Consider the following 13,305-nt stretch of genomic DNA (forward strand, 5'->3'; position numbering starts at 1 on the left):
TGTGGAGGTTTGCTGCCCCCTAGTGGACATACATAGTTTCTAATGAATCCTCATCCATCCAAAGTATCCTTGAACACGTTGGAATTTCTATCTTGTGACTGAATTTCCTGATTGAGCCAAAGCATGTTTTTCCCCATCAATATTTATTTTCATCGTTTTTGCCATTTGATGTTCGTCAGTGTGTCAAACTGATATATTTCCATGCTGAATATGAATATGAACACACACACACACACACAGTGTGTGTGTGTGTGTATATATATATATATATATATATATATATATATTATATATATAATATATATGTGTGTGTGTGTATATATATATATATATATATATTATATATATATATATATAAATTATTGAAATTAGCAAACAATGACATAAAACTATTTCTGTATATCATGCCTGAAATTGTGAAGGAACATCGGAAGAAGTTAGAACAAGGTGGCACTTGCTTGGTTAGTGAGAGAACTGCACCTTCCATCTTGTCCACTATGTGGCAGCAGCACATACACCAGAAACTGACAAGCTGCTCAACTTTCTCCGTTGTTTAAAGTTTCCACTGCTTTATTTCACAATGATGGAAGATTTCATTCTTAAGACACGACACAGCTACGAAATAAAACAAGGCTGTTAGGTATGAGTCTGTATATAAAGTAAACCTGCAAATAAAAAAAGTTAGAAATAGGTAAGTGGAGTTTTCAAAGCACTTTTGAGGAAAGTGAAACTGTAAGGTGTCCCCCCCTCGTATGACTTTCCCATGGTGGGGGCTGGGGAAGTGTGCTTCTTCATCGCATAGGCGGTCAGATAGGCATGTTGCTGGCCACCCTAAACGAGGACCCAGCATGATGTTGGCCACTGCTGCTGGGCTGCTGTCACAGTTGGTGATTTTTGCTACCTGACTCGACGGGGATCTCAGCCATGGTCCGTCTGCAGATGTCTCCTGACCCTCATTATATTTTGTGAATGTAAACCCGTTTAAGTTCACTGCTGCACAGTGGGAAGCAAGTGATCAACTCTGGCGTGTACTGACAACGTAAAATTCGAATAATACTTATCGACGTCAAATATGTGTATCTACATGCAACTAACCAACTATTCAATCGCACTGGATGTGCAACAATACCATGTCCATTTACAAAACAATACTGATATACTTTAGTTTGTGTTCACTAATGGGGGGGCGAGGCCATTGAAGCACCATGCTTGCATTGGTTTTAGGACAGACATGTGATCGTGTTAAATCCCCGAAAAACAAAATTAACATAACACTACAATCACCGCATCCTGTCAGCTGGATGGAAGGATACTTTTTTTTTCCATACACTGGGAAAGTTGGCCGGCGAAACAAAACAGGACACTGAGACAGAAAGGAACCCCACAACTCTCCTCACTGATCTGTCAATCGAAGGTCAACCCCTCCCCCCCCACAGGACCATAGCTCAGCCAAGGCTGGTGATGTTGGAGCGGCCACCGGGGGGCGCCACTATGCGGTGGCCAGAGCGCCTAGGGACATTGTCGTCAGCTTGGGCACCTGAAAGGCAGCAACAGACTAATTTCAGAAAGGGCTTCAACTGGATGTGTGCAGTGATCATTTTTCATATAGAATTTAAATATTTTAAGGTCCTTCCAGCAAAAATGAACTACAAATAAACTACAAATTTACCTCAAAATGGCAATTCCATGGTAATTATGGATGTTCAGTTGTTTATAATAAAAATATATGTTTATTTATACTTAAAGCTTCATAAAACCACACGGGCAAGATTATATGCTAATCCTGGCTCTACAGAGGACGGCAAAATAACGCATTGATCTTTGTACTCATGCACCAAATTTATCGACCCATGAAATGAAAGAAGAGTTAATCATGTGGAAGAGAAGAGAGGAAGAGACAGGTAGATTGTAGAAGACGTCATGCAGGGAACCTCTGACACGTATGGGCATGAACTCGAACAGGAGCCCCAGGTTTGGGATGAGAAACAGACACGAAACACCGGAAGGGAAAAAGAGGACGGCCACCAGGTGCAGGATGGCCTACAGAATGCAGGAAATACCCCAAGAAGCCATGCAAAGGATCCACTCCTTACTCAGAAGTCAACTTGGCCAATACCCAATCAAACCCATACCCACAATTTTCAGCATCAAAGAACTCTTAATTCTCCTTCACTCTCTTTTAGCCCTCAGTCTCTTCCTGGCTCCTTCCTGCCCTGGTACCTCATCTATCACCAAGAAGTTTACAGCCTACAGGAATGTCCATCATCATGACACATCGAAGCAATAGCGGTTAACCTCACAAACCTATAGCTGATGTGTGCTTGTTATGTTTGCTTGTATTTGTGTTACCCTCCAACTGCTGAGAGTCCGGCCCTGGAAATATATAAGATGATGCAGGTGAGGTCAGGGCAAGGTGCTAGGAGACATCAGTGTCAATACAAGTACAGACAATCGTCATTGTGGGGTCCCTTGCTCCCCAACATGCTGGGGAACCAATAAAAAGGAAGAAGGCATAGATTCTGCCCAATTAAAGACCTTATTGCATGTGTGTAGGAAACCAAATTTCTCTGGGCTCCGCGTGTATCACGGTTACATATGAAGCACACATGTTTTTAAACTTAAAAAAATCAGGATGAAAGGTGCCTTTTTCCCTTTTGCACAGACATGTTACATGTTTCTGTAATCACATCTCGTCAGCAAGGGAGTATTTCACGCCCCGAAAATTAATACGAATAATTTCTGTTTTTCACCATTTTACATCAGGTGCTCCGGTTCGATAAGCAGACCCTGTCTGCCGATGACCCTGTACACCCTCCCAAAGCGTGCAACGTCACAAAGGACAGTCACCATTGTACACACATGTTTGTGGACAATAAATGCATACACGGGAGGGGGGGGGGGGCACGCAGATTCTGGGTAGCGGTGGTGTGGACAGGGGGCAGGCCATATGCACCTCCCTCTGACCTGCCTGCACCAGTGTCCAGGCCACACCCACCCTACCTGATAGGCTGAAGTTGGATTGGTGGAGGTTCCGGATTGGAGGGGGCTGGTTCTTGGTAGGTGACGTCTTGGCGGACGGCGAAGGGGTGATGTACTTCTGGGTGATGGGGATGTCGTACACTGGGCCGTCATACATGCCTCGTGACACACCGTGCATCGCCATTGCCTGTGAAGATAGTGTGTTCAGAGTCCACCGTCCACGCCACTGCCAGAGGACCATCAGAACACCACACAACCACCGATGTGTGGACTGGAACCTTGAAGTTCAACGTGGTTCTGGTAGGGCACTAGGTGTTGGACCCACAGAGATAAGGGACATTGAAAGAGGAGACTAGGTATCTATTAGAGCAGAGTTTCCCCAACCCAGTCCCTGGGGAATCCCGGACAGTCCACGTTTTTGCTTCCTCTCAGCTCCCACCGCACCTATACCAGGTATTCAGTGCTCCTGATTGGCTGGGAGCTGGGAGGGAGCAAAAACGTGGACTGTCTGGGGTTCCCTGAGGATGGGGTTGGGAATCACTGTATTAGAGGGACAACTTATAAGGGTGTTACTTATACTAGGCAATCCGTACTGTGCCCGAGCACGTTTGACCCCCAAAGTCCAGTTCATTTGACTAGTGTGATTGTTCTACTTGAAGAGGTGGGCCTGAATATGGTTAGCCAGACATGGGCATGGTAAGCATCAATTGTGTCCTGCGCCTACCCGCTTGATAATATGGGCCCAGGCATGATTCAGCTGGACCTGGGCACAGTACGCAAAGTGTGATCGCTAACTGTGCCCGAGTATGAAACACAGACATGACATCAGTGATGTGACTGTCACACACATACGCAAATGTACACTATACATGAACTGGACTCGGAAGGAACAGTTTGGGTAGGCGGGATACAGATCGAGTACCAACAATAATTTAACAGACATTGTGGCAAAGGGATCACTTTGGTCTATGGCAGAGGTGCAGTGTTTGCTGGAAATTTGGGCTGACAAGAGTATCCAAGAACAACTGGAGGCAACACACAAAATGTCTGAGATATTTGGTAAACAAAAAAATCTTCATATACGTGCAGCACAAACTCGATAAATCTATAGCAGGGCCATGTGGTATTGCACCCAAAATGACTCCAAAAAAAATAAGGCCATTAATAATGAACTCCATTGTGCTGTGCTGTAATGCTTTTCTTCCTATGTTTTATTCAACACAAAAAGTCTCATGATGATGATGAAAGTGTGTGCTCAGGCCCAGAACGTTAATCGTACGGTGAGTGCAGACCAGCAGGGCAGTGGGGATGAGGGATAATCGTTCTTGGGCACTGCACAAGGCAACTGGGGCAAGTATGAGTACACCCTAAGGCATAGATGCCTTGTATAATCATTTATTTATATGGTTCATTTTCTGCTATTCATCCAGTCCAGGGTGTAGCAAAGACTAGTGCCCTATGCTGTCTGGGATAGACTCCAGGTCCCTCCATGATCTCGATCAAGATAAGTAGCTGGGAGACATAAGGAAGAATCAATAGCTAGATTTTCTTTTTTTCTGAGAAATTCAGAAGCTCAAGGCCCTTTGGATGGCCTCGGGGCACAGCTGTAACTCTCTGTTCAAGTTGCCCACTGTGACATGTTCTGAGGTTTGACCCATGGCTCAGGGCCTCTGACCTTGTTCCTCATCTTGATGCGCTGGTAGACGTAGTCGGGGAAGGGTTTGCGCGGGATGAAGTGTCCGGCCCCCTGCTGCATGGACAGGTTGGCACCTTCGAAGGCGATCTTCCCCTGGCTGATGACCACCAGTGGCCCCCCTCGACACTCCATGCCCTCAAAGATGTTGTACTCCACAGCCTGAATTGGGGTAGAAGAACAGGGAAAGCGAATTCTTTCCTCAAGTTATTTGCACAAAAGGCATCTTCCATCCAGCGAGCTATCACCTATCTCACCGACTGCTGTGTCTTGGCCGTGATGGTCTTCATCTTGTCGGGGTCCCAGATAACGATGTCGGCATCGGAGCCCACTGCTATCCGGCCCTTTCGGGGGTACAGGTTGAAGATCTTGGCAGCGTTGGTGCTGGTCACGGCCACAAACTGGTTTTCATCCATCTTGCCCACAGCCTAAAAGAGAAAAGTGAGGGAAGGTGGGGGGGATATAAAAGTAAATCTCCTGGCTACATGCTTAGTACAACTAGCAAGATGTTTTAAGCCATTGGCTTCACAAGCAACAGCCAGTTCTCAATTAGCACATTTTCACAGGTTAGTATTGCAACTATTTAAGCTTCCATGTCACAAAATACTTAAACCACTGTCACCACTATTACTCCTGAGTATTATTTCATTCAGCTTACCACAGCCTTGTCCCACACGAAGGACATCCGCTCCTCTACCCCGTTGGTGCCTTCCGGAATGAGTGTGAAGTTGTCCTTCCCAATGGCCTTCTGGGAAGTGCTGTAGCCACAGTGGGAGCTGCCCACTGTCTGGAGGTCCCCGCTGCAGGGTGCAGCACAGCACAGCGTAAACACAGCAGGTAAGTGTTACCAGCAGGACGACAGTACAACGTGAAACAGCTTCAGCTTCAGCATCACATAAACACAGCACATCACATCCTACCGAGATGGAGCAAAAACAGCTGGAAGGTGATTCCCGCTTTCAGAGAGGCTCAGATACAGCTTCACTCCACCCAAAGTCCAGGGCTGTCATGTTAACTACATATTTCATTACTGTCAGATTATTGCACTTTCTGGATTTTTAAAAATGCATTACATTCCTCAAGAGATGAGTAATCAACTACTCTGCCTTTCCTTAGTAAATAAAAAACATGGGCTGCTTTCACCATTGGAAAGGCAGCCGGCGCGATTCCCCTGGCTTCAGGGTGTGACCCCTCTGTGACACTGGGCTGTAATATCGACAGCCATGGTTAGACCTCAAAGCTGTTGTCACCTCACTGCTGATCTGAGTCATCACAAATTAGCCACAATATGATGTAAAAACGAAGACGAAATCCCCTCTCCTCATTTAGCGGCTACCTTGGTTAGCCACCATCCACAATACAAGGTAATAAAAATTTCATTTCTGACCAATATGCGCATTTGCGACCAAATTTTGTATGCCTGAGAACAATAGACGCTGGAGTGCGAGTAACGCTGGAGTATCTCTACGAGAAATTTATCTGAATGAGACCGCAGCAACTAGTGATCTTCGCAGTGTGAAGCACAATCATGGTCACACATAGGCTACTGTGGTTTTCACTTAGCCACCATCTTGCTTAATTACCTGGTCTTTGGACCAGACCTCAGTCACTAAACAAAGAGAGGATGTATACCTTTTATCTTTTTAGCATTGCATGTTACAGGATTAGTACGCATGGAAGATTGATGGATGATAAGAGCCAGTAAATGTTTAAGTAGCTAGATGACTTCCTCAAATGGTTGGTCCAGAGCCATACCAGGCCAGCAGAGTGTTGAGATGGTCCGGCGTAGTGGGATCGGGGCTGAGGGGCGGGGACATCACAAACGCCGCAGCCTTGGCCCAGTTCTTGCTCCAGTAGTGTGTTCCGTCTGTTGCCAAGCTGGCGGTGATGGGCTCCCCGTACACCACAGATCCTGAATCAGAAATGACATGCAAGTATGACAAGGACCTGAGCCTCATAAAACCAGGTTCTGTGCTTCCTCTGAGACCCAGAACCCTAACCCCTAACCCTAACCCTTTTCCAATACCCAACTACCATTGTATTTCCCTGTCTGTCTCAAAGGTGTGCACCTTGAAACTGCTGTTATGCATCCACTCCAGGGTGTAGCAAAGATGTGTGCCCTGTCCTGCCTGCTGTAGGCCCCACCACCCCCACCCTCACACTACAGCCCCCCCAGCCCTCCATCCCTGCGTCATGGGACAGCGAGACTACAATTCCACTTTTGGTCATCCGTTTGCCTCTACAACTGTAATGTTTAAACTAAACTATTATGCATTTACTATAACATGGAAAAACAGCATAACTATGTTTTTAATCCCAAAGTAACAATCTTTTAATTTTTTTAAGTTTAATCTTTTTGTGTTGGAAACAAATTTCTCTTCGGAACAGTTAGATTGGTTCATCAATTGTTCATTCTAACATATATTGGGTTTAAAATCAATCTGTAATCTGGTTCAAACCACCATTTTTCAGTGACTCAAAAGCTACATCTGACAGAACAATATTAATAATCATTGATACTTTTATTGATGCCCATGGGGAAATTGTCTTTACATCTCCCTCAGCTTGTTCTTTGTAGAGTAAGTTGTCCATGAAGGGCAGCGACCCATAGCGGCACCCAGGGAGCTGGGGATTAAGGGCCTTGCTCAAGGACCCACAGATGTGATGAGACTGGGTTTGAACCAGCAACCTTCTAATTACAGGCACACAGGTTTAGGCCACTGTGCCACACACTGCCCCAAATAATAATAATAATTATCGATACTTTATTGATCCCCTTGGGGAAATTGTCTTGACGCATCCCTCAACTTGCTCTTTTCCGTGGAGTAAGTTGTCCACAACATATTTGTGTGTAGAAGCCAACAGACCTTTCTTCCTGGACTGGGCCACGATGTCCGCCGCGCTCTTGCTCATCACTTTGGTGATGTAGATGGGGCAGTTGATCCGGTTGCCCAGGGTGACGGCACGAAACACGGCTTCGGACTCCAGCTGTGAGGACAAATGGACAACGTCAGGCCTCTATGTTGTGATCCTTCTTAGCAGACCAATCATATCGCTTCACTGCATTGCGGATAGATCTAGCAGAAATAAATACCCTTAGTGCCAGTAACCAATAATGATAACCAAATGATAACCTATTACAGATCGATTTTAGCTAATCAGGTGCCTGTTGCGTGACAAAGGCCTCTCTATATTTGATTCAATACGTTTAACGGCATACCCAACAATACTATGTTTAACATTTTTCTGGCAGACCTATCTAGTATAGATATTTCAACAACAATATTGGCCTAAAAGTCTTGGCTCTAGTATCGGCACATGGACACCGCAGGCTCACCTCTTCGGGGCGACTCAGCACATGTCCCTCCGGCCCAGTGATGCCCATCCCGAGGATCTTACTCTGCTCCTGATTCAGACAACATATTACCAACATTAAATTAACATCAGGCTGGTTATTCACTTAACAGACTGATTTATAGAGCAGAGCATACAACTGATACAAAAACGTAGCAAGTCTAGATGGGCTACAAGACCGGGTATATTGAAATGCCTTCCCCTGTCATCTGACTGCATACACCGCTCAAGCTGAAGCTCATCAGCCTTAATGAATTAGCAGGAACAGCAGGATGGTAGAAGATGGTGACCAAACAGAAGTGCGGCCTATGGCTTGGCTGTGCGGAGCTTCTGTGTTTCCCCCGAATTCATGCAGGCTTTCTCCAAGCTTGTCACATCCCAGTGCAGCGCCTGATCACTACTACTGTACATTTAAATGGCGCCTCTCACTAAATACACTTTTACATTTACACAACTTAATATGCAGGATATTTACTAATGTACTTGATGTCACTGTCATACCACCATTACAAATCCTGGAATTCCTTCACAGACCACTAGCATTACAGGACAGCTGCCTTAAACTCAGCCAATAACTTTAATCTCTTAAGACATTTTGCTGTATATATTTTGCTTTACTAACACAAGTAAACAGATCAAGATGAAATCAGAACCCATACAGCAACACTGATCTCCAGGAGAAGATGATTCGAGTGACTTGTCGCATCCACAGAAATATAAACCGCTTGGTAAAACAGAGAAGTGAATGTAATAAGAGATGTCTCAGAACAGGACTGTGATTCCTATGTACAGAATGTTGTTAAAAGGAAGAATGGACACCATTGTCTCTGGTAGGACATTAACTCACACTACTGCCTTCTTTCACACACTAGTGACTTTTGTCTTGCTTTTTAGTAACTGTTCTTTAATGACCTTTTCCAATCCATCAGAGAAAGTCCCGGCCCCCATTCATCTTCAACTAAGGTTTGATCATTTACGAAAAAATGAAAAATGCAAGTGTGATAATGACAGAAAGCACAGACCTAGAAAAATACAGACATAACAGAATGCTCACTCTGAACTACAATGCGAATGACAAAGTCTTTATAGCATCAGAATAGACAGGGGTACTGCTGATCCCAGATCAGCGGGAGGGAGAGACAATAGCCTGGTTTATGGTAGTGTTCATTGGGTCCAATCAGCAATCAGATGGGATGGATTAACAGTCCATGGGAGCTTAGGGAGGGTTGCTCCCCCCACCCTGATACTGGGGTATGTGGGAACCTCTTATCGGTGCGTCTGATCCTCACCTGAGCGATGAGGTCACCGTTCTCTGCGTGCACCAGCACCACGGCGCCCAGCTCCTTGAGGAACGTGAAGGCCTCATAGAGCTGTGGGGGAGGCGGGGAGGCAGGCAGTCAGTGTGCTGCTGTAGGGTGTCTGCGTTTCAATTCAGGATCAAATCTCTACCACCGGCCATCAACCAGCATGGCCACGACCCCACAGGAGGGCAACACCAAACTCGGCCTTTCGGGTAATGATGGACTGACAGGCGACTTCAGATTTACACATTCAATCACAATAAACACATTTTCAATGCTACAACACACCACATATCACAACAGGAACTGGAAAAAACACATTTTCTCAGAATATGCTTTACAAAATAATCCTAAAACAACGTCATGAGACAGACATCTTTGCATTGATCAGTAGACAGGGAAGAAAGGGCATATTCTATCTATAGTAAAAGGGCACCATAGTCAAAAAGTGGACATACATGGTTCTCATTGGGCAGCCACATTATAATAGTTCAGATGCAAGGTACAGTAAATGCTAGCCATGCTATCAATTTTAACATGTGGCTAAATTCCAATCCTTAAGGAAGTGATGTAAGAGAGACTACACTGTACTGTGAATCATGCATATTGACATGAAGGTTTTAGGCACTACATAAGTTCAGCTTTCTGGTACACTCTCATCTGAAACACTCAGGGTTGGGGTCAGGGTTAGGGTTAGGGGTACCACACCTGAGTGTCAGTCATCTGGTACACTCTCATCTGAAACACTCAGGGTTGGGGTCAGGGTTAGGGTTAGGGGTACCACACCTGAGTGTCAGTCATCTGGTACAGGTCCTTGTAGGCCATGTACACCTGGAAGGAGTTCACCCCTGTTTTTGCGCAAGGAAGAAAACATGATTTTTACAGGTAAGTGCATTTTACAAATGTTTCATTTTTACTTTCAAAGTTACTTTCAAACTAGATAATGCATTTGGTGCTTGTTACATTGGCTTTTTAAAAATTGTATTTGACTAATATTACCTAGAAATAACACTTTAAAGGCATTTACATGAATTACAGGAAACTGGAGTTGACCAGCATCAGTGACCCCTGGACAAGCCTCCTGCACAATCTGCCCATGACAGGACATTGAACGTAATTCAGACGACTCATATCTACAGAACATGACAGTATTTCTTATCCGTGTGTCTGATTTCTCCATCTCGAAATTCCTTTAGTGATCTCAGAGAGAGCAGAACAGGCTCCATTCCATCTTCATCTAAGGAACATGGTAGCAAAACCCAAAACACTAATGTAGAGTTATTGTCCATTTCTGGGCTCCTGGAAACTAAGACAACAGTGATTCACAGCCAATCTGGATGGGACACACCCCAGATGGAACACACCCCAGATGGAACACACCCCAGAATGGACACACCCCGGATGGCACACACCCCGGATGGGGACACCCCAGAATGGCACACACCCAGAATGGCACACACCCCGGACGGGACACACCCCAGAATGGACACACCCCAGAATGGACACACCCCGGATGGGACACACCCCAGAATGGACACACCCCGGACGGGACACACCAGACGGCACACACCCCGGATGGGATACAAGTCCATAACAAGACACTTACAAAGTCAATCTGGCATCTTCAAAGGTGGTTTTACATTCCATGAACTGAGAGCTAGTTTTTTTTATTAATCTTCAATTTCCTACATCCCATGATTTCAGAAGAAGCACACCCTGCAGCAGTGTGACCCACTGCGGCTCCCTGCTCACCCTTCTCCTGCACCAGGATCTCCAGCTCCTTCTTCACGCCCTCGTGCCAGTGGGGGATGTCCACGTGAAAGGAATAGTCGCAGCAGGACTTCTTATCTGCTGCCTCATGCCACTTCTCAAAGGCCTGCAGCAGGCTGGCCCCAGGCTGGGGGGACACGTGGTCGACTGGAAAAGGACAGTGGGGTGAGGACAGTGACCACAGCAGACAATGTAATCAAGGCTCTTTGAAGAAGATCAGGTGGTCAGAATAGCAAATCTCCAGGCGAGATGTGTTACGTTATTTCATTGCGTAGCAGATGCTAAGACTCACTGATCATGGTGGTGCCCCCTGCCAACGCTGCCTTGGTGCCCTGGAAGAAGTCATCCACAGTCTGGGTGCCCAGGTAGGGCTTCTGCAGGCAGGTGTTGACATCGATGCCCCCGGGGATCACCATGCGGCCGCTTGCCTCGATTATTTTCACGCCTCCTGGCACGATTAGGTTCTCCCCCAGCTGTCTGTCATAGGTGGTGAAATTGTCACAAACACACTTTCAAAAAGTATCCTTCACAGTATGATGTACTACTCATATCTCCACCTTTTTCCATATAATACCCTAGAGGGGTCCTACTGTTGGGTGGAAGATGCTTAATCGGACTTGCTTCACTAAGAATATTCAACAGAATAAAGAAGTAAAGTAAAACTACATTGTTTTATAATTAAATAACTTGTCAGCTCATTGATTAGTTCCAGTCTGGAAAACCCTTCACAATCACCACCTTATTATGATGATCTAAAAGGGTCACTACTTACTTAATCACCCCATCTTCCAGATAGATATCAGCAAAGAAGGACAAGTCATCGTTGACGACCCTTCCACCCTTGATGAGCAGACGGTCACTCTGGAAAAAGAGGTGGTTTGAGGTGTAAGCCACATCCTACTGCCAAACACAGAACGAGAAGCATGTTCGACTGGTCACTGGGGGTTGACCTTTCATCTATGCATGGTCCAATTAACAAGTGCAGAGCATATGACTGAACAATCAGGACATTCACAAACATCCTGCCCCCATCTATTAAATCCAACATCTATTATGTGGAAAAACACCTAACAGGTTCATACTTTCATGCACCGTGTGCATATTAGCTGCTTTGTCTGGACTGTGGTCTGAAAAAGCAAAGTACAGTCCTGCTCCGGGAGGTTCATTCTTGCTACAAATGTAGAAAGAGTCAATCAGTCCTTAACATGGCTCTCAACTAAGGCTGGAGCTACGAAAATCCCAACGATGTTTAACAAACTGACTAGGAAAAGCCACCCTTTGAGAATCACACGGGGGTCAGTTCATTAGGAATATAGAGATCCTCACCCCACAGACTCCTAAATGACTTGACGGCACACAGATGGCTCAAAACCAATAGCCAGAGTGAGCTTTTGCGCCTCCTTTGTGCTACACTTGTCTATAATGATATTATCATCCAGATTTAATTCTATAGATTCAATCTGAAACTCAACAGAATCATTTTCTCCCTCCGTCTTCTCATCTCCACATTGCTTTGTTTCAGAAGTCGCCTGGCAAAGCCTCCCTGGTTCCATGTCAGCTTTTAATTAAAAGCAGGCAGCCCGGTATCACTGTGCTCTCAGAAAGTCCCAGTGTGGAGTGCACACCACTCTCCAGGCTGCAGGCTCCCTAGACAGGGACCGTCCCAGGAGAGATGACACTCGTGGGTCTTGAAAAGACCATGCAGAACAAAGACAGACAATAACCAAGCCTATCTCAGTAGATATAAACCGGCACTGAACATCACTCTCCCATAAGTTTGGTCAGCTGCTTTTTATTCAATTAAAAGCATCAGATTGCTCTTAATTCACTTCGATGACACTTCTGATGACCCTGCCGCTCTTCCAGCCTGGTCTCGCATGGTGGTGTTTGTCTGCAGCAGCAGTTTCATTGACATTTATTCAGATATTGTTACATTTTTCCAAGTATGTTAATTGCGTTTTTAAATTCTAATCATATTTCTCATTCGTTGTGGCACAGCTCTTACAATCCCCGCCCTCCTTCTCCTTCTTCAGCAGTCCAACATATCCACCTCTGCTCCAGTGTGCCAGGTGTACTGTATGTACAGATATATTCACTGAACATCACTGACCTTTACACTGGCAAAAGTAGCTGGAAGATGGATGGATGGATAAGGTTGATTCTAGGTCAATCATTAATTGCCATATCTGACCTATAACACATTTGGAG

General features: G+C 45.4%; 1 protein-coding gene across 1 annotated transcript; it reads right to left on the bottom strand.

Annotated features, from left to right (window-relative positions):
* Nucleotides 1-536: 536 nt before the first annotated feature.
* Nucleotides 537-11,994, bottom strand: LOC140577638 (dihydropyrimidinase-related protein 1-like; the record flags this gene model as incomplete). Its single annotated transcript, XM_072708792.1, has 14 exons — nt 537-1,537; nt 2,305-2,373; nt 3,001-3,166; nt 4,655-4,834; nt 4,930-5,100; nt 5,331-5,472; nt 6,428-6,584; nt 7,540-7,660; nt 8,010-8,078; nt 9,316-9,396; nt 10,114-10,175; nt 11,080-11,244; nt 11,390-11,574; nt 11,870-11,994. Coding segments are annotated over 14 exons (1,785 nt in total), but the record flags the coding sequence as incomplete, so codon positions are not given.
* Between the last annotated feature and the right edge of the window lie 1,311 nt (nt 11,995-13,305).

The sequence above is a fragment of the Paramormyrops kingsleyae genome, unplaced genomic scaffold (genome assembly GCF_048594095.1).
Source record: "Paramormyrops kingsleyae isolate MSU_618 unplaced genomic scaffold, PKINGS_0.4 ups335, whole genome shotgun sequence".
Classification (NCBI taxonomy): domain Eukaryota; kingdom Metazoa; phylum Chordata; class Actinopteri; order Osteoglossiformes; family Mormyridae; genus Paramormyrops; species Paramormyrops kingsleyae.